The sequence below is a fragment of the Amia ocellicauda genome, chromosome 3, assembly GCF_036373705.1.
Source record: "Amia ocellicauda isolate fAmiCal2 chromosome 3, fAmiCal2.hap1, whole genome shotgun sequence".
Lineage (NCBI taxonomy): Eukaryota > Metazoa > Chordata > Actinopteri > Amiiformes > Amiidae > Amia > Amia ocellicauda.
In genome coordinates, this window is record NC_089852.1 from 51,429,459 (window position 1) to 51,452,249 (window position 22,791).

Consider the following 22,791-nt stretch of genomic DNA (forward strand, 5'->3'; position numbering starts at 1 on the left):
TCTACAACTAGGCACAGACACACCCTTAAGTACTACAAATGATAAAACTCCTACAGCTGTATAATGTGTAGCTCTTAGGGGTGTGGCTGTTGTTGCTTCTGTATGGATATGGCAATAAAGTCTAGAGCATCCTTTATCAGTCAGTCACGCATGTGCTGTCCCTTAGGAAAGTTGTTTATTTAATACCAGAGTTCTGCACTTGCTGGAATATAAACAAGAACATTTCTTCTTTTAGCAATATTTCAGTGAATGAGACGCCCTGTAATTGCATTATATAATAATAATAATAATAATAATAATAATTAAACAATTATGAAATCTTATTGTCACCTGTAAAACTGGCACACTTCCAACACAGTATAAAGCTTTTCATTAGAGGTGAACATTCGTAAGAAGATGTGTTATACATTAATATGACGACACATTTAAAAATCAGAAAGTATTGAATCCAATGTAGCACGCAAATAAAGTCAGTCAGGCAAGTTTGTCTATATGTTTAGATCAATATCTACTATAGCTAGTCCCCAGAGTGCAAACCTTTTGAAATACTGTGGAAGGCGCTTGACACGTATAATATTGGATAATGTAGGACAAAAAGAGATGTCAAACTTTTATTATTGTATTAATATTAGTGATACATAAACGAAAGGCCTCTGCATGTTATACACTGTGTGCGAGGATCAGTTTCAAGTCCCTCCCCTCTTGAGCACAATACACTGAGGATTACCTGTAGCTAGCTGAAGGACAACCAAAACGCAACCAACAGTGCAAGGTTTAGTTGCTGTAAAGGGTATATCATTTCAGTAAGAAAAAAAAAATGGATTAAAAAAATATCTAAAAAATGCAATTTGCCATTCTATACAAAGAAGGACTTGTGGATTAACGAAGTGTAGGGTAAGTGTGTTGTCGTCTGTAGTAAAGAAGCAAGAGTGAAGGCAAACTATTGCTGATCATTAGCTGCTTTTAAAATGGCAAGTAGGGGGAGGGGGACTTCTCTGGATTTTATTAGGATTACTTTCGGTATTTTGAAAGACCTAAGGGCTTTGTTTTCACTTTTGTAATTTATGTAGATAGTTGTTCTTGTTTTAAACCGGTAAGGACACAAAGGGCCGGATTAAATCAAAACGTTGACCCACCCGCTAATAACAAATTACAAAGCTGTACATCATAGCGGTGACATTTCTGATTAGAAGAAAGTGGCATCTTACTAAAAATGCAGCCGCAACTGAGTACAGATCTGTAGTTTTCTATTAGCGGTCGAGTCAACGTTTTGATTTAATCCGGCCTAAAATCTAGACGCAGGTAACGCTGATTAGCAATTATCAACCTGCAGAATGAAATATCCGTGTGGTAACCAGTTTACCTGCACACTTTGAGATGTTTCTACTGCAGCTTGTAACGCTTCCTTTGCACTATGCCCCTAACAGAAAACAATTGGAGACTGTAGGGGGAACATATATTTGCGCATCTTGATTTTGTGCTGGAGTAGAATAAATCAAATAAACACATCTTTGAAAATAATGTTTATTGACAAAATTCAAGTTCATTTTTTGTATAACCTCTGCCTGGCTGTCATGTCCCAGGTTGTCTGCAGTGAGGTGGGGTGTTGCTCACAGCTTCGAGTCGGTGTGAAGTTCTCACAGGTGGGTCGTAGCGCAGATTTGCGCAGATCTGCGCTACACGATCACGACCGTTCTCTGTTCCCGCAGAAGACGACACAGCCCTTGTATACAATGAAGCGGTTCTATCTAGTGGAGCCTGTGATCGGCCTCTTTGCTTTCGCCAGTTTTATGACATACCCCCTGCTACAGCAGTACATCTACCGGCGGATGTGGGAACAGGTGACCAACTCCACTTACCCCGACTCCCTCAACTCCTCTCACTGCACAGGCAACGACACCGGCCTGACCAAACGCCACGACGTAAGTACGGCCCTCACGATGAAGACCAGTTAGACGCCGGTTTGGGAGTTGGTCGCGGTGCTTTTCAAAGCTCAAGTGATACAATATTATACTTACAATAAAGTGATGCTAGGTAGTGACCCCTCATGGGGCCACATTCAAATAATGGGCCCTATTAATCAAAGTGTCGGTTTCAAGAACTGTTTGTAATTCATCAGGTGGCATGTCAAATAGCGACTGTTTTCCACCATCTGACAAATCCTAAAAACGCCAACGGTTTCCTAATTTGCATATCATTGCCTATGCAATTAGGGAAAGGGGAGCGAATCTTCAAACATTTCATGGTCCGTGTAACGCTTATCAATTAAATTCTCTGAAAGTTTTGAAAATTTTTAAATTGGAAAAATTGTCATATTTTCAGTTTTCAGTTGTTGTTGTTTTTTTAGAAAATTGAAACATTACAATTTTAGAATTTTTAGAACATTAAATATATATATTTATTTATTTATTTATTTTGTAAAAAATAGAAAATTCAGTGTGTGGTGTTGAATTCCTGTTTTCTCAATGTTTTATTTATTTTTTTATTTGGGCTAGTAAATTAATTTCGGGCTACCAAAATCTGAAGAGTGCCTGCCCGAAGGGCTACCAGAGATTTTGAAATTTTGCAAGCCCTGCAGAGAATAACTTACATGTCACATTGGTAAATTACTTTGGAAAATAGTGTATGCACACTTGTTAAGACCACTACTGTATACACTCAAATCAAATGCTAGTTATTCCAATGTTTATATTTCTTCCTGAAATATTGCAACAATGTAACAGGAAACAGGGGCTGAAATAACATCTACCCCAACTTAAATTAAACATTTAAACACTCTTCAAAGACACAGATTTAGTAATATAATACATCTGTAATATTTGTGGTTCAGTGACCATCAGCATCATTATTTAACCTTGCCGATTTTTGCAAAACAAATGTACGGGGATTGATCAGTTCATGCTTTACCATTGATTTAGTGTGTCTTTTTGTTTTGCCTTCATTCACAATTATGTGGGTTGACTTTGTTCCCATTTTCTTGGGAATGCTTTCCAAGAAGTGGCTTCAGAACTGTCACAATTTTGAACTGTAAGTTTGATTAATCGCTCCTGATTTAAGGAAAAGTTGTAAACAAGGAATTGTCGCATAAAACAAACAAAAAAAAAATATATATATATATATATGTATATATATATATATATATATATATATGTATATGTATATATATATGTATATGTATATGTATATATATGTATATGTATATATATATATATATATATATGTATATGATTTAAGGAAAAGTTGTAAACAAGGAATTGTCGCATAAAACAAACAAAAAAACAAACAAAAAAATATATATATATGTATATATATATATATATGTATATGTATATATATATGTATATGTATATATATATATGTATATATATATATACATATATATATATATACGTATATATACGTATATATACGTATATATATATATATATATATATATGTATATATCTTAATAGGGAAACTTTGATTAATATGGCCCAATATGTTTTAAGTGCATTTAATACGCACCTGTTTTAGCTGGGTCATATTTGTGAGTTAAAGGGAAACATGCATGATTCCTGAAATGACTGGTGTATAAATACTAATTTTCATTCTATGATCATAAAAGCAACTTTTAAAACTTAAAAAAATATATATATACCAAATAATGTCAGCTGTCAAACTCAGGCATGTATTCTCTTTCAGGTTGTATAGTGTTGTAACTTCCTGAATAGCAGAAACACAGCAGTAAAACTACAACTTACCGGAATTGTCTTCCCTATGGGAACTTGAGTCATTACATTCAGTGGTGCTTTTGCATTAACATCTTGCCCAATAATAATATTGTATCACTTTCCATGTGCAATAGGTTCAAAGCAACAGAGCAGCTCTCCTATAATAGTGACTGCTTGCATGCTCTTACAAGAACATGTAGAACTGTACACTGAGAGAGACTGCAGTAGAAAATGAACCACCGATTTTATTTCCTATACTTTTCTGTTGGGGAACATTTATTTACTTTAATTGTTGTTTTATTATTTTCCCCCAAATTACAAGATAAGCAAAAATTGTCATAGAGCTTCAGAAAAGGGGTGGCTGAAGGTTGGCTTTGGGGGACCACACCAAACATTCCCAAGTGCCGCATATGGCCCCTGGGCTGCACTTTGGGAACCCCTGCCTTGGGCTGATGCTTGCAGCAGCCCCCCCACCCACCCTCTGTGCTATGCCGTTTGGCTGGGAAATGGTGCTACAATATGGTGATTTAAATTCTCAATCAAAACATACAATCGTCACTTGTAAAAACATTGTTTAAGGAATCCACAGGATCACAGTGAATCAATAAAATGTTTATTATATAATAGTAATAAAATAATATAGAGAAACAGGTGACGGAGATATGGAAGATCTCCGAATTCAGTTAAGGTTCTAAGCCCTGAGCAATAATAAGTGTGGTCATATATAGGTTGAGACCTTGAAAGTGAACAAAGAAAAGTCAGTATATGGGAATAATTCTGAAGAATCAATGAATATGCATTAAATAATGATTAATATAAAAGGCTAACAGATTAAACTGACTACTGAACAATGAAAAATATAGCTAATGAGTAGATATGTCATACCCTTTGGTGCAGTTCCACCACACCAGACAGAGGAAAAGGCAGATGTACACAGGGCCTGTATTAATTTGGATATGTTCAATATAGTTCTGATCAATACTAGAAATTCTTACAAAGGTTTGTTGTTATTTTTCTTATCATTCATACCGTTTCCCTAAGGTGTCATATGAATCAGACTTGACATTGCGACATGGAAGACAAATCCAATGTTTTGTAGTTTTTCCTCTGTGTTTCTGCTATCCAAGAAGTTATGACATGACACATCCTGAAATCCTGAAAGAACATTCATGAAGGCTTTTGACACCTGTCATTACTTGGTAAATTTTCTATTTTAAAGTTGTGTTCACACTTGTAGTTCGGTTCTTTCGGTCCTCTTGGTTCTCTTGGTCTGGACCAAAAGCGAAAATGATACATTTAGTCCTGGTTCGCTTAGCATTCACACTGGCATTTGTAACACCAAACCTAAACAAAAGGCATAAGGATAAGGTCACAACCTCATTGGACAGCTTTATGACATATATTTTGCAATGGAACTTGCGGAACATCGTAAAAAACAAAACAAAACAAAACGGAACGCTACACATAAAATGTGTAAAGGAGGCAAAACAGCACCAGGGATTCCTCCGTTCCACACTTCACCGATGATGTGCTGCAAGGAGACGGCTGTTCCGACGCCTGTACCGAACATTGGGCAACATCCAGGTATGCTTGATCATTCTGTCCTTTGAAATCAAAGAATCAAGTACAGTACTTACAAGACTGTACTTAATAGAATCGAGTACAGTTATTTGTTTGATAACTGTTTTATCAAGTTATATATTTTCATGATTTCCCTGTGTTTTCTGCTGTTATGCTGGAAATATGCTTGTCGGACCAAATGCTAATAAGGAGCTTTACCTCCTCATTGCTCCATGTTTGCCCTCTGCTCATTTTGTTGTGAGTAAGGTACACCGCTGTTCCCGCTCTATGGGTCACATCTTGTGACATCACATCCTATTATTGGTCCGTTTAGACATCTTTGGTCCATGTTGCGTTCATATATCAATCGAACCGCACCAGAGTTCATTTGGAAGCGGACCGAGACCCACTTTTCAGGCCATCTCGGTCCGCTTGTTTGGTGCGCACCAAGGTTCGGGTGGCAGCAATCACACTTGTTCAAATGAACCGCACTAACAGAGCAATTGCACCAGACTTCGTTTTAATCGAACCAAACCTGCCAAGTGTGAACACACGCTGAAAAGCTTCTTATATCATAGAATCTGTACTATACATCGCAGAGCTGTTATTGTTTGTCCATTTTAATTGATATGTGTCTTTTTGATTTTAGCGTGTGTTGTGACTTTAAGATCAATCCCTTGTTAAAACAGGGAAGTCTATGTAAGTACATATTAGTCTACAGGGGGCAGAGAAGGGCTTCTCAGTTATTGAAGACAAAATATTTGAGGATATGCACTGCTGAATTTTTGCTGGTAGAAACTCTGTTTGAGAAGGAAACCAAATGTCAGAGGAACATGGGCAAAATGTAGTAAATGAGAGTATTACCTACAACAATATAGCTGTTATTTCAGATTGACCTTATTTCTTGTATTTGTATCCTAATAAAAGGCAGAAATACTACAAAATCTCACCACTGCCATGTTGAATATTACAGACAATCAGATGTGTCCATAGTCTTTCCTGATTTGTTGATTCAGGCACGGCTCAGAGATGCATACTGATATAACTTGCCATGTTCAAAAACCTAAGGCCTGAATCAACTAATCAGGGCTTGGATTGGGTGTTGAAGAATGTCGCATTGAGTGCTTTTTGCTCCTTCCTGTACCCTACTCTCTCATTCACTCAAGTGCATAGTAAAACATCACAGGGAGTGTACACGTCACTTACCAAAGGGATTAGAGAGTTAAGGGTGCGGTTTGTGACTCAGCTTTTAGTCATGCAAAGTGGAGACCTTGGTTGTGGTTGCTTTGAATTATTTATTTCCTGACACTGACAGAGCCGGTTTGACAGGGTTTTATTTTTGAATTTGGCCATTTTTATTGGAATTGGTTGTTTCTGATATGCTGTCTGTGTGTGATGGAAAAATGAGCCGTGATCTCCGTTACAGAAGCATTGCAGCAGCATTTCAGCGAACTTGTATTCATCTGGTTGTGTCTGTATGATTCGGCGTTCAAACAGTTGAAGCCACAATTGCAAAGAGAGCCCTAATGTACATTCAAACTCTTCAAACACTTGCTTTTTTTCACCTTGCTTCCATTCAGTGTTATTCATGTTTTGTTTGTTTTTGTTTTTGTATATGCATGCAATACTGAATGTTGTTTAATTGCTGCTGGCTGACTTAATAGGCATTTTGACTTAACACTAATACAGGGATGTGCACATCCTTATCTACAGTTTTGAAGGAATCATGCCCCATGTGTGTTGAGTGATTTTGCCTGTTGGTGGTTGTTGTTAATGCATATTGGGGTGGGATATCTGGGCTATAGTTGTATTAATTAGTTTTCATTTGGAAATTTCATATTATTCCATTAGCACTCTAAGTAAATGAAGCTGAACATTGTACAAACTGTGGTTGTTCCGTAACCAGTCTATTTTGGCTGAATGTTTTCTGCTCTGTGGTGTCAGTTCAGAAAAAACAAAACCACTACTCCACAGTGTTGCCTGTTATACTTTTCTTGAGTTGCTGTTTCTTATGCAATTGATACATTTGTTTTTGATTATAATCATCCAACAAGTTTCCCATTGTTTGTGGGACCAATCAAACTATTTTGTGTACTGCCATTAAGCTTCATTTTAAAGGGGCTTATTTGTACTTTGTCATTATTTAGAGCTTTTCAAAATTCTTTGGTAGAGTAGAATCTGACAACATTTCGGCTTTCTCCATTAATTGTGATGAAGAAAAGTGGTACAATATTCTTGGCAGCACTTAGGTGCTTCTATGTTATAATGTTATTGTAGAAGCCTAGGAGGTATGTAGAATACCCACCCCTGTATCTTGTTGTTGATCAATTAGCCTCTATGTATTCAGGCATTCAAGTTACAGTTGGGAATGGCTGACGGTTTTTTATTATTGCAGTTTGCTGTAGGACAGTGCAACTGCACCAGTAGAGGGCACTGCAGGTCAAAATAACCCAGCGACTTCTTAAAGCAGTGGTGTAAGAAGAAAAATATTGAGGCAATGGTGCTGTACCAATATTATTTTGTTATAATTTTTCAGCAACATAAACGGAGAGGTTTATTGACCACAACACACTTGAGGTGTCTTATTTCAAGTGTGCACATGATCATAATTTATGTTATTCCAAAATAATATTGAACATTGTTTTTTTTTTCTTTTGTTTTCCACTTCTAAAAAGGATGTACAGAAGAAGACCTCCCTGTTCTTTCTGTACAACGAGTTGTGCTTCATGTTCCCTGGCCTGGCCGTCTCCTTGTTCCTAGTGTCATACAGTGACCAGCGCGGCCGCAAGATAGCCATTATCATCCCTCTCATTGGGGATGTCGTATTCACTTTCACCTACTTCGTGGTGTGCTCCTTCTCTTTGAGCCTGAACTACCTACTCGTTGCTTCCTTCCTGTCAGGGATCCTGGGAGGGCCCACATGCCTCGTAGGGGGTTGTTTCGCGTACGTGGCCGACCTCTGCGACAACAGCAGCACAAAGACGGTCCGTATGGCCGTGCTGGATATGGTGGTGGGACTGTTGTCAGGCCTTGCGTCTCTGTCCACTGGGTTTTTCATCAGGGCAGCAGGATTTAAATGGCCCTTCCTCACAGCTGCTCTGCTCCATGGCCTTAACATCGTCTACGTGGTCTTCTTCCTGGCAGAGACGGTTCAAAATCCTGCCCCCGCCAGCTTCACCCTGAGAAGCCGCTTCAATGGGGTCTACCTGCTCTTTGCTGCTGCTCCAAGGAAGAGGACCACACTCCTCATCCTCATGCTGCTGGCATTCACTTTCTACAAGTTTGCCAAGGTGGGCGGGATGTTCATGTTTATCCTGTATGAGCTCAACGCCCCCCTGTGTTGGGACGAACTCCTGGTGGGCTACGGCTCAGCCCTCTCCACCCTTATCTTCCTGACAAGTTTTGCAGGGGTGTCCCTGTTGTCCCACTGCCTGCATGATGTCCACATCGTGCTGATCGGCCTGCTCTCTGTGATGGCAGGCCTGGTGATGACCGCCTTCGCCAAGACCACTCTCCTCATGTTTCTTGGTGGGTGTTCTCCATCTCCAGTGAAAGTCAGAGATGCACTGCTTTCCATTGTGTAGCAGATTTAGAAGCTGTATGCTCCTTTAAAATCACACTTATTAAACAGTAAAGTGGTTAAAATGTATTATTATTCAAATGCAACAGTACTTGGGTGCCCCTTTTACTTCAGTACTTTTATGTTCTGCAGAAGAGCCCATGCAATGACTTCTCTGTGTATATTACTAAGCAAGGGTGCCACCAAATTATCTGTGCCTAGTTGCATAAAACAACTGAAAAGAGTGCTCCCCATAGTGGTAGTTTAAGTGTGGCTGAGTGGAAGGCCTGTAGGGCTGTGTAACCAAAGTTGGGTGTCTATTTGTTTTGCAGTGAGAGTGCCCTTACTTTTGGCTATCATGCCTGCTCCAGTGCTCCGCTCCATGATGTCCAAGATAGTTTCAAAATCTGAGCAGGGTGAGTCAGATTAACCTTTATTGTAGTGTGGCTAACACACAAGAATCACATGCCTTATTTCTGTTTTGTCCAAGTGTTTATCTGTTTCTTTATCAATTACCATTCAGGTTAGTTAACCAATTTATAATCTGCCAAGAGGACATTTAAGGTTTTTTCAGTCTAATAGTCTCCCATACCTATGTTACCCTACACATGTATAGACAGGAAATAACTCAAAACACTTCTACGTTTTGTACACAAATAAAGAATGACGTTTCATGGGGAAATCCAATAGAGAAGTGGACAGAAGCTGACATTGTCATTTTTGTTATGAAAGTGCTTGTAATACATTTTGTACACATTATAGGATGTTATTGGTTTTCCACATGAAGAGAAGTGGAAAGAAACTGACAGTCATTTTTGTTGCAATAATGCTTTCAGACATGCATTTACCGTGACCATTTACAAAACATCGACAAATACTGTATTTGATTAATATTGTATTGTATTGATGGCTGACATTTTTCACTTTCACTATTAGGTACTGTGTGACAATAGTCTTGTAGTCTTGGTTGTGTTGAAGGAAATCAGGCTACTGTATTGTGTTTCAGGGGCAGTGTTTGCATGTGTTGCCTTCCTGGAGATGCTGAGCACTGTGGTGTCCTTCGCAGCATTCAGCAGCATCTACGCCGCCACTGTGTCCTGGTTCTCTGGTTTCAGCTTCATCCTGGCTTCAGGCTTGACCCTGATCCCCCTAACTCTGATGGGGTGAGTGTGCTGTGTGGTCCTGAGGGATCTTCTGTGAGGCCAGACTGAATGCTCATGCACTCCTCCAGCAATAGTTGCTGTTTAAAGCATCACTGAAACAGTTTGAAGTCAGACACAAATGTAGTAAATCAGGCACCTTTTTCATCCCAGTTGCTGGGACATTTTACATGTAAGGGGGGTGCCTAATTCAATCCATTTGTGCATGGTTATAGCAACTATGGTGCTTGAGAGCCAGGTCTGAAAAATCTGATCCTGATTCTATGAGCTCTTTAATACATTAACAGACTATTGCACAGTATCCACAGCATCACTAAGGAACAGATGTATCATATAGATTGACTTTCACAGTACTGTTTCACAGTATTGTTTTAACACTGCATATTTACATGCTGTCACAACTTGCAATAGTGATTGTTAGTCTGAAGGAGAAAAATAATACTTATTTAGTATTAACCATTCTCCCAGTTCTCCTAAATACACTCCAATATTGTGCATACTATATTCCAGGGATTCTAATTTATAGAGACACTTTGTTTGTCCTGTAATGTAACCCCGCTGTATCCTTTGGATTCTTATTTTCCAGCTGTGTGTTTTGTCTGGGTCTGGAGGGAACTAATGAAACCCAGTGTCTCACCACTGAAGACGAGGATGTCAATGAAGGCAAAATCAAGCTGCCTGAATGGGACCACAGATGAGCTTTCTAACGATGCTCACACTACAAGCGGGTGACGCCACTTACTTAATGGTATAGAGAAAAGAACTTAGAGTAAATAATAATGCTGCTCCTTAGTTATCGTTTATTTATTTTAGCAACCTGAAGCACAGCTGGGGGAGACCAGGCAAGAAGATTAATGAGTGTCACTATTCTGTTCAAACACCATAAACTTAACGATTCAGTGTTGGAGGATGCTGCTTATCTCGGAAAATTTCCACCTGGTTTCATGAAATTACTGCCCCTTTCCTGTCTGACACAAAGGAACAGTGCAAATCAAGACCATATCACCCGCCCAGCAATGGGATTCCCGATAGATTTTCCTGTCAATTTGCCTCATCTTAGCATGTTCCACATATAAAGAATACTGTCTGGGTGTCTGTATTTAACCCTAAATATTGGAATAGAAATAATATTGCAATCTGCATGTACAAAATGAATAAGTGCTTGTAGCGCCTGTTGCAACTGGTAAAACTCTTTGTTTAAAGTAAATTTTAGGTAAAATACTCTAGACATTGCTGGGTTTGATCTGTCAAACAAATGGTGACAAGACTCCCGCACAGTTTAGGCCTAAATGAAACATTAAGTGAAGTGGATGGTTTGACGGCAAATTTGTGAAAAAAGTGTTGTGTAAATCTTTGCCTAGCAGGGGCGATTCTAGACCTCAACTTTCAGGGGGGCTTCATGGGGCTTACGGTTATTTTTCCGGTGTCAGAGCAGCAGGTGGCGGAGCTGACAGTGGCAGTGTCAGAGCGGCGGGGGGGGGCTGACTGTTTTGCAAATTTACTTTATCATTCTTTGATTCTATTGGGGTAATATTTTTAAAGCCCCCCCCCCCCCTCCCTCTTGAGAGTTGTCGCAGTGAGACAAGTTGCCAATTCCAAACTTTGAAGCTATAAAAGATAAATGACTGGGTGAATCTAGAAGTAAAAGAAGGATTTATGCATATTGTAACTTATGGGTAATGTGATGTTGTTTACATAACAGCACAATTCTGAGTTGATCTGCATCTGTAGCCAACTATGCCACTGAAGGCAACACCTTCAGTTTAGGTTAATTCACTTTTTTTTTTTTTTTATCTGGCACTGGAGTTACTGTAAAACAATGGAAGTTAACAAGTTAAGTTTTAACAATACAAGTTTGTTAAAACACCAGGTAATAAAAGAACAAGGGATTGCCGTTAAAAGTTATAAAAGATTCAAATATTAAAACCATTAAAATAAATTAAGTCAAATATAGGGGATACACACTTAGGTTCTGCAGCACCCTATCAATCAAGCTAGTCACTATAAGAGTAACTGAGCCACCGCCCAAACCCACTTACTATTTTCTAGGCGCCTCTAATAATCTATGCTTTTAGCCGATTTTCAGCTCCAAGTCTAGAGCCAATTCTGCATACAGATTTATTTTGGCTGCAGTACCCCCACGACCCGCTACAGGCAGGGGTGCTAAAGAGCACTGGAATTGGCTTGAATTATGAATAAGGATTTCCGTAATACGAACCATAAAATGATAAAAACAAAGATACAATAAAAGCTGCTAAAGTCCCCACAAATGCCGCCCTCTTCAAGATCGCTAATGAACACAATAAAAACACTTATTTGCGCGTATAATTTCCCCCCCTTTCTCTCTTGATCGTGCGGTCAGACTTGATGAGACAGGCTCGGATCAGGTGAAGTACGACGGGCTCCGGCAACCGCACAGCTGGACCGACGCGCAGGCGGGGGAAATCACGATCACCAAACAGGACAGACCAGGGGCAGGACCTTCATAAGAGCAGAGAGACCGTTTCAGCAGCAGCTCCCGGTATACAAACCAAGTTCCTTTATACCAGGTACCATACCTGGTATAGGAGTCTCAATCAAGCAGAGCCCAAGCCAGTCTAGGAATTAGCATTCACACTAAATTAACTACATGTGAATATGTAAAAGAAAAGTGCGCTGAAAGTAAAGAAATAACGTGATTAATTCAATAAATAATTAAGGTAAAAGAATATCAAAACGTGCACAAAAACAGCAGTGTTACACATCTTTACATAAATACAGTTGTTTCATATTGTCTAGTGCAACTATGAGGACGTTTACTTGAAATTCCAGTTTTGATTATTAGACTGTCTGATTCCAGAAGTGTATTCATCTTGAAATGGGCAAGAGGTTCAGTGGATGTCATTAAAGGGGAACGGCCATAGTCCCTAAAATGATTTATTTGTCCTTATGTGTTAGTAGGCATGTATAAGTAAAGTATCTGTGATTCATCTGTTATAATTTAAAACATTTCTAATATAGTGCTACTGTGCACCCAGAACCTCGGGGTGTTGTGTTTGTGTATTTTATATATTTGAAACCTTTTAAATCTTTGTATTTTAATAGATTTTAATGAGCAAAAATAAACCATGTATATTTAAACCGTCTAGCTGCTCTCTCCCACAATGCCGCTCCCCTCATTTTCATCCCGTAGCACCCCCGCTGAGGTCCTGCGTGCTATACTACTAACAAACGAGTATATAAAATATATATCATTCATTTTAGGGACAGTGCCACTTTAACTTTGGCTTGTACTATAGCATAAGGGTGCCCGAACCTCCACAAAGTGTAGAAGAGGCTAATAGAGATGTCGATTTTGGGTAGGGCACTATTATATAATGTTATTTAACAGTGCATTGTTTAGTAATTATTTGTAAAAAAATAAATCTACAAACCTGTAACATGTTTCAAAGGTTTAAATCAGATCATTAATAGAATGTTTTCTGATCAATATTCTTTGTATTCTTCTTCAAAAATGTAAACCATTTTAGTATTTTGTATCAAAGTGATTGTCAACCTTAAAATGTCTGTCACCCTGACCACTCAGAGGCCTCATTTGTGTTTTGTCACTCTAGGAAAAAAACAGTACTAATGTCTCTTGCCCTCTTGTGACTGAATTAATTCATTCATACAGTAAGACAAAGCTAATACAGTCCTGATTGACACAATATCTTGTATATGTTATACATCTGCCCAACCAAGTTGAGTTTTAGATTATTTCAGAAACTTTGTTCATATTTTGAATAGGTTTGTGACATATTGCTTTATACATGCATGCCTTTCTCCTTAAAAACAATATGAAATCATCAGGTTTGCTTAACACATTTTCTGTACAGAGTTGGTATTAAGTGCAGAAGATAAGGATCTGTTTACATTGTGATTGCTAATATAGGACTTGGTTTGTGGTGTGTCTTTGCTCAGGTGTGAACATTAGAACATAAGAAAGTTTACAAACCAGAGAAGGTCATTCGACCCATCATGCTCGTTTGGTATCCATTAATAACTAAGTGATCCAAGGATCCTATCTAGTCTATTTTTAAATGTTCCCAAATTTTCAGCTTCAATCACATCGCTGGGGAGTTTGTTCCAGATTGTGACAACTGTCTGTGTGAAGAAGTGTCTCCAGTTTTCTGTCTTGAATGCCTTGAAGCCCAATTTCCATTTGTGTCCCCGGGTGCGTGTGTCCCTGCAGATCTGGAAAAGCTCCTCTGGTTTGATGTGGTCGATGCCTTTCATGATTTTGAAGACTTGAATCAAGTCCCCATGTAGTCTTCTCTGTTCCAGCATGAAAAGGTTCAGTTCCCTCAGTCTCTCAGTAGGACTTTCCTTTCAGACCTGGAATAAGTCTGGTTGCTCTCCTCTGAACTGCCTCTAGAGCAGCGATATCTTTCTTGAAGTGTGGAGCCCAGAACTGTACACAGTATTCCAGATTAGCTCTAACTAGTGCATTGTACATTTTGAACATTACTGCCCTTGTTTTAAATTCTACATTTTTGACAATATACCCTAGCATTGTGTTTGCCTTTTATATTGCTTCCCCGTAATTTTTGAATGGAGAAAGTGATGAGACCACGTAGACTCCTAGGTCTTTCTCAGGCGTTACTTCTTTCAGTTCTATTCCTCCCACAGTGTAATTATAATGGACATTTTTGTTACCTGCATGTAATACCTTGCACTTGTCCACATTGAATTTAATCTGCCAGGTGTCAGCCCATAACTGAATATTATCTAAGTCCCTTTGAATAATCTGTGCTGCCAAGATGGTATCTGCTGATCCACCTATTTTAGTATTATCTGCACATTTGACAAGTTTGCTAACTATCCCAGAGTCCAGATCATTAATATAGATTAGAAAAAGCAAAGGCCCTAGTACTGATCCCTGTGGAACTCCACTAACAACCTCACTCCAGTTAGAAGCAACTCCTCTAATCGACACCCTCTGTTTCCTATACATCAACCAGTTCATAATCCATCTACTTACATTACCCTGAATGCCTACAGCTTCCAATTTTAGGATCAGTTTTTGAAAATCTAAGTATATCACATCATATACTTTCATGTGATCTACAGCTGCAGTTGCATGTTCAAAAATCTCAAATAAATTTAGCTGGGTCACTCACATGCTTTCTGGCAAACTCCAGACGTGCTTTCAGATCTTAAATAATTGTTTTTGAGTTTCAGTGTTTTAAAATACAATATCAAACAGAATGAAATTGAAATGTACCATTTGTAATTCAGCAATATTAGCGAATTGGTCAGGGGTCTGAATTATTTTGCAAGGCATTGTATATAATAAAAACATTTTAGCAGATAAACTTCTTTTCCATTTGTATATAGTGACCTCAGAACTCCAGGAAATCAGAATTAAAATCACTAATAAGTAACTGTTTTGTAGGAATAAAATGTATTTTTAAATGTAGAACAATTTGCATCTTGAGTTCAGCATTGTAGATCAATTTTGGAGAGAAGTAGGTTATCACTTTTTTAACTGCTACATTGTGCCCTGCTGCTGTCAAATGGCCATTTTCACCACAGTATGCATTTATAACGGTGTGTGTTGTTGACATCTGCTCACCTTAAGCCTCATCTTTCAGTTTAGGTTTTTTGTAAAAGCCCAGTTTGTGTATTAAGTGCATTTTGGCTGAGGCCTTGGAGAACATCCGTTAGTTTGACACGGCATGATGTTTGCAGCTGTGCTGAATATCCTTGAATATTGTAATGCATGCAAGTTTCGAAAACCAAACCACATTTTCTACAGGAAGAATCTATTCTTGCAATAAACAACAACTTTCATTTTAAAACCAGGTGTAACTCAACACAACTGTATCTCAGTCTGCCCAGAGGGGCATTAAGCTCTGTAATACAAGAGAATGTTGCCGTGTTACAGCTGGGGGAGAACAGCTCTGTCCAAGACTGAATTTATTCAACCCCTTGTGAAATCATACAGACAACAGTTCTCTTGCAAGATCTTTATTATCATTATTATTAATAAAATGCATCACAGGGCGATTCTATATGGCTATATGGGGCAACCAGAAGTGTTTTCCTTCTCTTCGCAACAAACTAACTCGCAGTGTTGTCCCTGAGCACTTTTCTGTTGTCAGGATTGTCATTAGCACCTAACTACACATTAGGCACAATGCCAGGTCTTCATTAAAATTAAGAAAATGTCAGTGTGTCATAAGGGATGGTCAAAGGAGAGCCGTTTTTCATGACCTTTGCCCTTTTCTGTTTTGTTCTACTTCCTTCTCATCCAAAATGAAAAACCTTCTAAGTTTCACTTGCATTTTTGCAATGGGTTAACAGTTGGGCTACTTACATTAATTATATGATTGGGGGCGTGGGGGTGGGATGATATAAGGAAGGTTAGTGTCTACAATAGCATGTAAGTCTTACATGCTATTGTAGACACTAACCTACCTGCTATTATACTGCTGCTGCAGATGCCTACTACTCCCAACCTACTACTGCTTCAGCTAACCTACAAACTATCACTGATACTAACCCACATACTACCATGAAAATGACAAATATGAATATATGATCCAGAGTCCTGTTACACGCCTGCTGCAGATACTTTACATGCTGTTTTTACCTGTGTCCACTGAGTGTCGCTGTCTGACTCCTTCCAGGCTTAACCTGTTGTGAAGGTCAGGTCTGCTTGTGCTGAGTCTCTATGGGTTCCTCCTGTATTGATTCATGTCAGTCTGTGGGACACCTGCACAAACAACATCTGTTACATGTATACTTCATTAATATGACACTTAATCCAGAGAGCAACGCGCTTTCTATGGTTTTAAGAAGAAAATATGGGAAATGACAGTACAAAGGCAAGAAAGAATTATTTCTATATAGATGCAGAAAGACAGATGAATTATAATTAATATTATAATTACATTTGTTATTATTATCGCAGAACTTTTAGTAATATACTACTGATTATTCAAGTCTGTGTTGTGTGCGTTATACAATAACGAGAGGAGCTAAGCTGTAAACTACCAGTATTGTACTAAGAAAGGGATTAAATGTGTGTGTGTATTATGCAGATTGTGCTCCCAGAACTTTATTGTGCACTTAATTGCTAATGATTGTTAAATCTGTATCCTTTGCTGGGAGACGAATATGTATAACCAAAGCAAATGTATTGGGAGCCCTGATATGGGATCTGGCAACGCTGCGCAGGCCGTGTCAGCTGGTTCTCTCCTTCACTCAGGCCGTGCAATGCAGTGATGTCATTCACACCTTAGCTCTGTGAGAGACCGAGACAGACTTTGTAACTGCACTTGATTAGCAGGTTATTAACAAGTCATTATTTCAACACGCCAGTATTCTATGAAGACAGCTGTTCACAGTTCAGGTACATCTGAAAATTAACTAAAATTTGCTCCGTTTGTGGGAGTGATAGTAAATGCCCTTCATCTAAAGTAATAGCCAACATAACAAATTGCAGCTTAAACTCGTTGAGGTTTTCAATATTGTGATATTTGACCAATGACACTGTTTCAAATAATAGGTGTGGATACTTTGGACAACTGTATATGTGTGTGTGTGTGACTGTATGTGTGTAAAACCTTATCAACATGACTGGTGTCACGCTCCGTGGGGCTGGAGAGGACAAGGGAGCAGGGGACCTAATTGCGGGGTGAGGTAGAGGTGGTCAAACAAGCGTAAGTCAGATACCGGCAGGACAGGGCAATCAAATGGTCACAGGCAAGGGTTGGGCGATCAGGCAAACAGGGAATCAGAGGAAGTCCAAGGTCGTGGTTGAGAAGTAAAGCCAGAGGTTGAGGATACAAAGGCTTTACAAGGCACAAGGAGACTGCTCAGAGATGTAGTATAAACTGACAAAACTTCACAGAGAGTGAGAGTCAGGGAGGGGTTTATAAAGGCCAGTAGGAGAAGCAGATGATGGAGAGCAGGTGTGTGGTGAGTATTCAAAGTGCTTGTTGTGATGATCTGAAGACCCTGTATTGGAAAGTTGAAGAAAATGTTTTGTAATAACTATATAATGTTTTATACTAATACTAGCATTTTAAATAATAGCATGTATACAGACTAAGCAAATTAGATTTATCAGGCTAAGCAAATGTCAACAAGATACATTTGTTAGAAATTCCTCTTATGATAAAAGGACCACACAGTGAAGAGAGAACCCACAGCTGTTTATCTGTTAAAAATCTGTTTGTGGACATAATCGATTTCCCAGACAGGCAAGAGCTGTCATTGATAATGATTGATTGACAGTTGCTAATGATGACCATGCGATCGGACCTCCCAGTGTATATCAAAGAAAGCCATCTGGTTTTTGGATCCTACACCCCTCCCGGGAAGACAGATCGCAAGCAGACTGGGACTTGCAGCTTTTGATTGGATGAACAGTCACAGTATTCTATGTCATTTTCTTATAAAGCTTCACTTGTGTTTGTAAAAAACTTAGTTCTCACTGAAGGAATTTACTGTCGTGCTTCCAAGCTAGCTTGTTAATAAAGTTTCTATTTGCTTTATCTCAACAACTTCTCATTTATTTCCAAGAAGGGTTCAACAGATCGAATGAGTGACTGATTGAAACTGGAGAGGAGACAGGTATGGGGAGGGTGATGGCAACCTCTGGTGGTGACATATGGAGGTGCATTACAGTGGTTGTCACAACTGGCCCCATTACTCCTCTCCCTCCTCCACTGCTTGCTTGGTTCTTAACACACTGATACCACTCATTTAAAAAATGCTAATGACTAAATGGATGGACATTTAACCCAACTCCATTGGCACATCTACAGTGTCCAAACCTGTATTAATAATGAATTCAACAATTGAATACAAACTTGATTATATCAATATTTTATTCTAATTTCTTTATGTTCTCACATATTAAGTTAATTGCTGTGTATTTTGTTTATAATGAGTAATTTATTATCTTTCTTTTCACGATTTCTTAATTTACTGGAAAGCATTATAGGTACTAGCACATTCTATAAAAACATTCTATGAATCCCTATTGTTCATGCTAGCTGACTGGTCCAGCCTAAATAGTTTGAAAAGCCTTGTCAAAGGCTGTAGACTGAAAGTGTAAATGGATGCATACCTGTGCCACCACACCTTTCTGCTAAGAAGCATGACAAGTAATATTCTAAGCAAAAGCATACATTTCTATAAAGTCTCTAAAGCTTCTGACTACCTATCTTAAATCATTCAACTGGATTCTTTACAGTTTTCTGTAGGCTGAATGAGTGTACCACAAACCATAACAAATATATCACGGAACAAATATTAATAATTTAGTAAACCATATGTAATAAACAATGAAGCACAGAATAACATTGTTTGAGACTTGTGAAACACTCACACAGTCATGAGACTGAATTTGAATTTAGACAACATGCACAGACAGGAGTGAGTGGGGAATGCATTCTGGTCTCTAGGCAAACCAGAGATCACTGCCATCACAGAACGACACATGTCTATGGTGGTCAATGTTTTAAAGGTGAGGTGGCTTCCATTTCAATCTTTGCACTAGTTTTTCTTTTGTTACTTGCTCTTATAACTGTCCATAACAGAAGCTTGAATGGGGAATCTGTTAAAGGCACACAAATAACCTCTATTATGCTGGTATTATGAAGTCATATATTTATATATTTAATATTTAATATTAACACTAACCCTTTTATCTTTAATTTTAACAGTCTTTTAACAGGAATCAAAAGGTAATCTTGAAATAAGTTTTAAATGCAGTCTGCTTGACTTTTGAAACTTTTAGCAGATTGACAGTAACCACAATTGTCTCTTATAGTGGCCTCATATAGATAAACTAAAATTGTAGTGCTTTCACAAAGTTGCTTAATTCATAGACAGACAAAACTAACAGTGTTTGCATGCATACCCCCGGGAATGTCCCCAATTTTGTTTTGGCTCCATATGTTCCTAAAAAACAAACAATAATAAACAGTAAAACGTAAGGTGGTAGAGTAGGCAGTACCTCAGGTCACATGAGTGGGCTCCAATTTCAACGGTAAGTTTCTGAACACACCCTGTAATTTATACTGTTTACACATTTCTCAAGTATTTCAACAACAAAGGTACTGCAACTGCTGCACCTGATATTATTCATATAATACAAAGGCAGGATATGGAAAATATGTAATACTTTCTTGTTTGACCTGTTTCAAGGTAGGAAATGTATTCCACAACATAATACATGTATGATGGAAAGTTTGTTACTAGATGTTCATGTTGCATGTTTATGACATTAAAAATAGAACTTCTGACAAGTACCATTAGGCAGGAAATACTGACATCCACTTTAACGCATTATTAGTGAGCTGCCCATACGTAACATATATATTTTGAATATGTGGTAGAAATGTGTGATCCTTTCATTTTTCATATGCCAATTTGAAATATATTTTAATCTGTGATCCATATTTGTAATTTATAGGTTATATAGTATTTTCAACATATATACATATACATATATATATATACATATATATACATATATATGTATATATATACGTATATATATGTATATATATGTGTATATATATACGTATATATATATACATACGTATATATATACGTATATATATATGTATATATATATGTAATGATTTTGATTTTCCTACAGCATACAATGTTTTTTTATATGTTTTAGCAGCATATCGTTGACAGGCAATTCAAACATGCCATGGCAAAGAACAGTAAATAAAAATAATAAGCCACAGTAACTGACCTATTATTTGAGATAAACGAGAAGTTCTCCTAAAAGAGGAATGAAGACTGTTCAATTATGAGGCAGACAGTCTGGATCTAAGTGATGTTAGTTTATTGATAAAAGCATGCACTCTTACCACTAATCCTCCAGCTCTTTTATTCAAAAGTTTAACCCACAATGATTGTGTTTCGTTAGCAGAATCTAATTTGAGTTGTTTTGCCTCAATGTCATTTCTGACATATAACGCTACCCCAGCACCTCTTCGATTATTCTGGTCTCTCCTAAACTGTGTGTATCCTTTCAACTTGTATTCATCCCCATCATTTTCTGTAAGCAATGTTTCTGTCACTCCTACAACATCATAGTCACATGCCAGCACTGTGGCTTCTAGGTCTAACATCTTGTTCCTTATACTCCTGGCATTGAGGTACAGACATTTCAGGACGTTTCTACTTTGCAGTTTCCCTTTGTTTTCTTTCCTTAGTAGAACATCTCCCATTGTCAGAGCTCCCTGCCCCCCTGGTCCCTAGTTTAAAAGATTCTCAATTTCTCTGCACATATGCTCTCCCAATGCATTAGCTTCCCTTCTGTTTAGATGTAGACTGTCCAGTTTGTACAGGTCCCATCTAACCCAGAAGAAAGACCAATGCCCCATGAATCTAAAACCCTCTTACCTACACCAAGATTTCAACCACGTGTTAAACTTTCTAATCTCTGCCTGTCTCCCTGACCATGCACGTGGTACTGGAAGTATTTCAGGGAAAACTACCATGGAGGTTCTTCTCTTTAGTTTCTTTCCAACACTTTTTAAATTTGTCTTTCAGAACCTCTGTCCTACCTTTTCCTATGTCATTGGTTCCAATGTGGACCATGACCAGTGGATTCCGCCTGGCTTTGGCCAGTAGCACGTCTACTGGTTTAGGGAGATCTGCAACCTGAGCACCAGGCAGGCAAGATACCATGCGGGTCTCCTTATCACTAGAACACACTGTGTGATCTACACCTCTAAGAATTGAGTCTCCTACTATAATTACCTACCTATTGTGGGGGGGAGTGGACACCATGGTGATCTGGTGCTCAACTGCCCTCCCCTCACCCTCTGAGCTGTCAATGTCCAACTCGGTGTCCAGCAGTTCGAACCTGTTGGGCATTTCTAGTAGTTGGGTTGTCTCTTCTATGGTATGTGCTCGCCCTTTTCTGTGGTTACAACCTACTGTAACCCAGCAGTTCTCTACAGTTTCTTGCTCTAGGGGCTCAACCTTCCTAGGTTTTGGCATGCACACCATCTCTCTCATAGGCTAGTTGACCAATTCCTCCACATCACTAATACAGCACTGATCAGCAAGCTGAACCTCAAGATCACGGACTTTGATCTCTAGGACTTCAACATGATGACAATGTTGACAAATTATGTAGGCAATTATTCTGCAAACCTGACACTGTAGTGACCACATGCTTCTAAATATTACAGTTTTTCAGTCTCTTGGTTTCTGTTCCTTAGTCAACTCCTTGGCTTTTTGTTACCAAGAAACAGCACAGCTGTTGCTCAACAGCAGTTTTAGGTACCTACAGACGAGATTAACTTAAATTAAAGCAAAGCTCAAACAAAATGAGTAATGCTAAGCCAAAGTTCCAAAGCCCCAAAATGTCAGGTGGTTCAACCGTCCAAACGTAAAAAATACAATTCTTAATCAAATAGTTTGGCATAATTGTATGTTAAATTGCTTATAAATTATTAAAAGTTGTGAAGCAGTGCTATGTTAAATGTATTCTATTTAAAAAAAAAAAACTTTTGTCTGAAAAATGCATTTCTCCAAATGTCAAATGGTGCAACCCATATAAAAAAGCATTTTTATGTAATATCACTTTAAGAAAACTATGAGCAGGATATGGCATCACAAAAGAAGACCCCAAATGACCCCTATGCTGCAGTAACAAGATTAGCAATTCTCTCATAAATATTTGATAATTTGACATTTTTGAGCCATGTTGAGGTTGGGTCAAGTTACCATGTCAGGTGGTATGACCCCTAGAAAACTACAAAACAAAAATGGTTTTGTAGCAATTTATGATTTA

General features: G+C 38.4%; 1 protein-coding gene across 2 annotated transcripts; it reads left to right on the forward strand.

Annotated features, from left to right (window-relative positions):
* Positions 1-452: 452 nt before the first annotated feature.
* Positions 453-18,511, forward strand: slc46a3 (solute carrier family 46 member 3). Of its 2 annotated transcripts, none has more exons than XM_066699877.1 (6): positions 453-894; positions 1,584-1,922; positions 7,946-8,798; positions 9,162-9,245; positions 9,836-9,992; positions 10,576-18,511. In XM_066699877.1, the coding sequence occupies exons 2-6, from the start codon at positions 1,734-1,736 to the stop codon at positions 10,685-10,687; spliced, it is 1,395 nt and encodes a 464-aa protein (XP_066555974.1). In that variant the 5' UTR covers positions 453-894; positions 1,584-1,733; the 3' UTR covers positions 10,688-18,511. The 2 variants fall into 2 exon arrangements, with proteins under 2 accessions (XP_066555974.1, XP_066555975.1); XM_066699878.1 differs by having other exon boundaries at positions 1,710-1,922.
* The last annotated feature ends 4,280 nt before the right edge of the window (positions 18,512-22,791 follow it).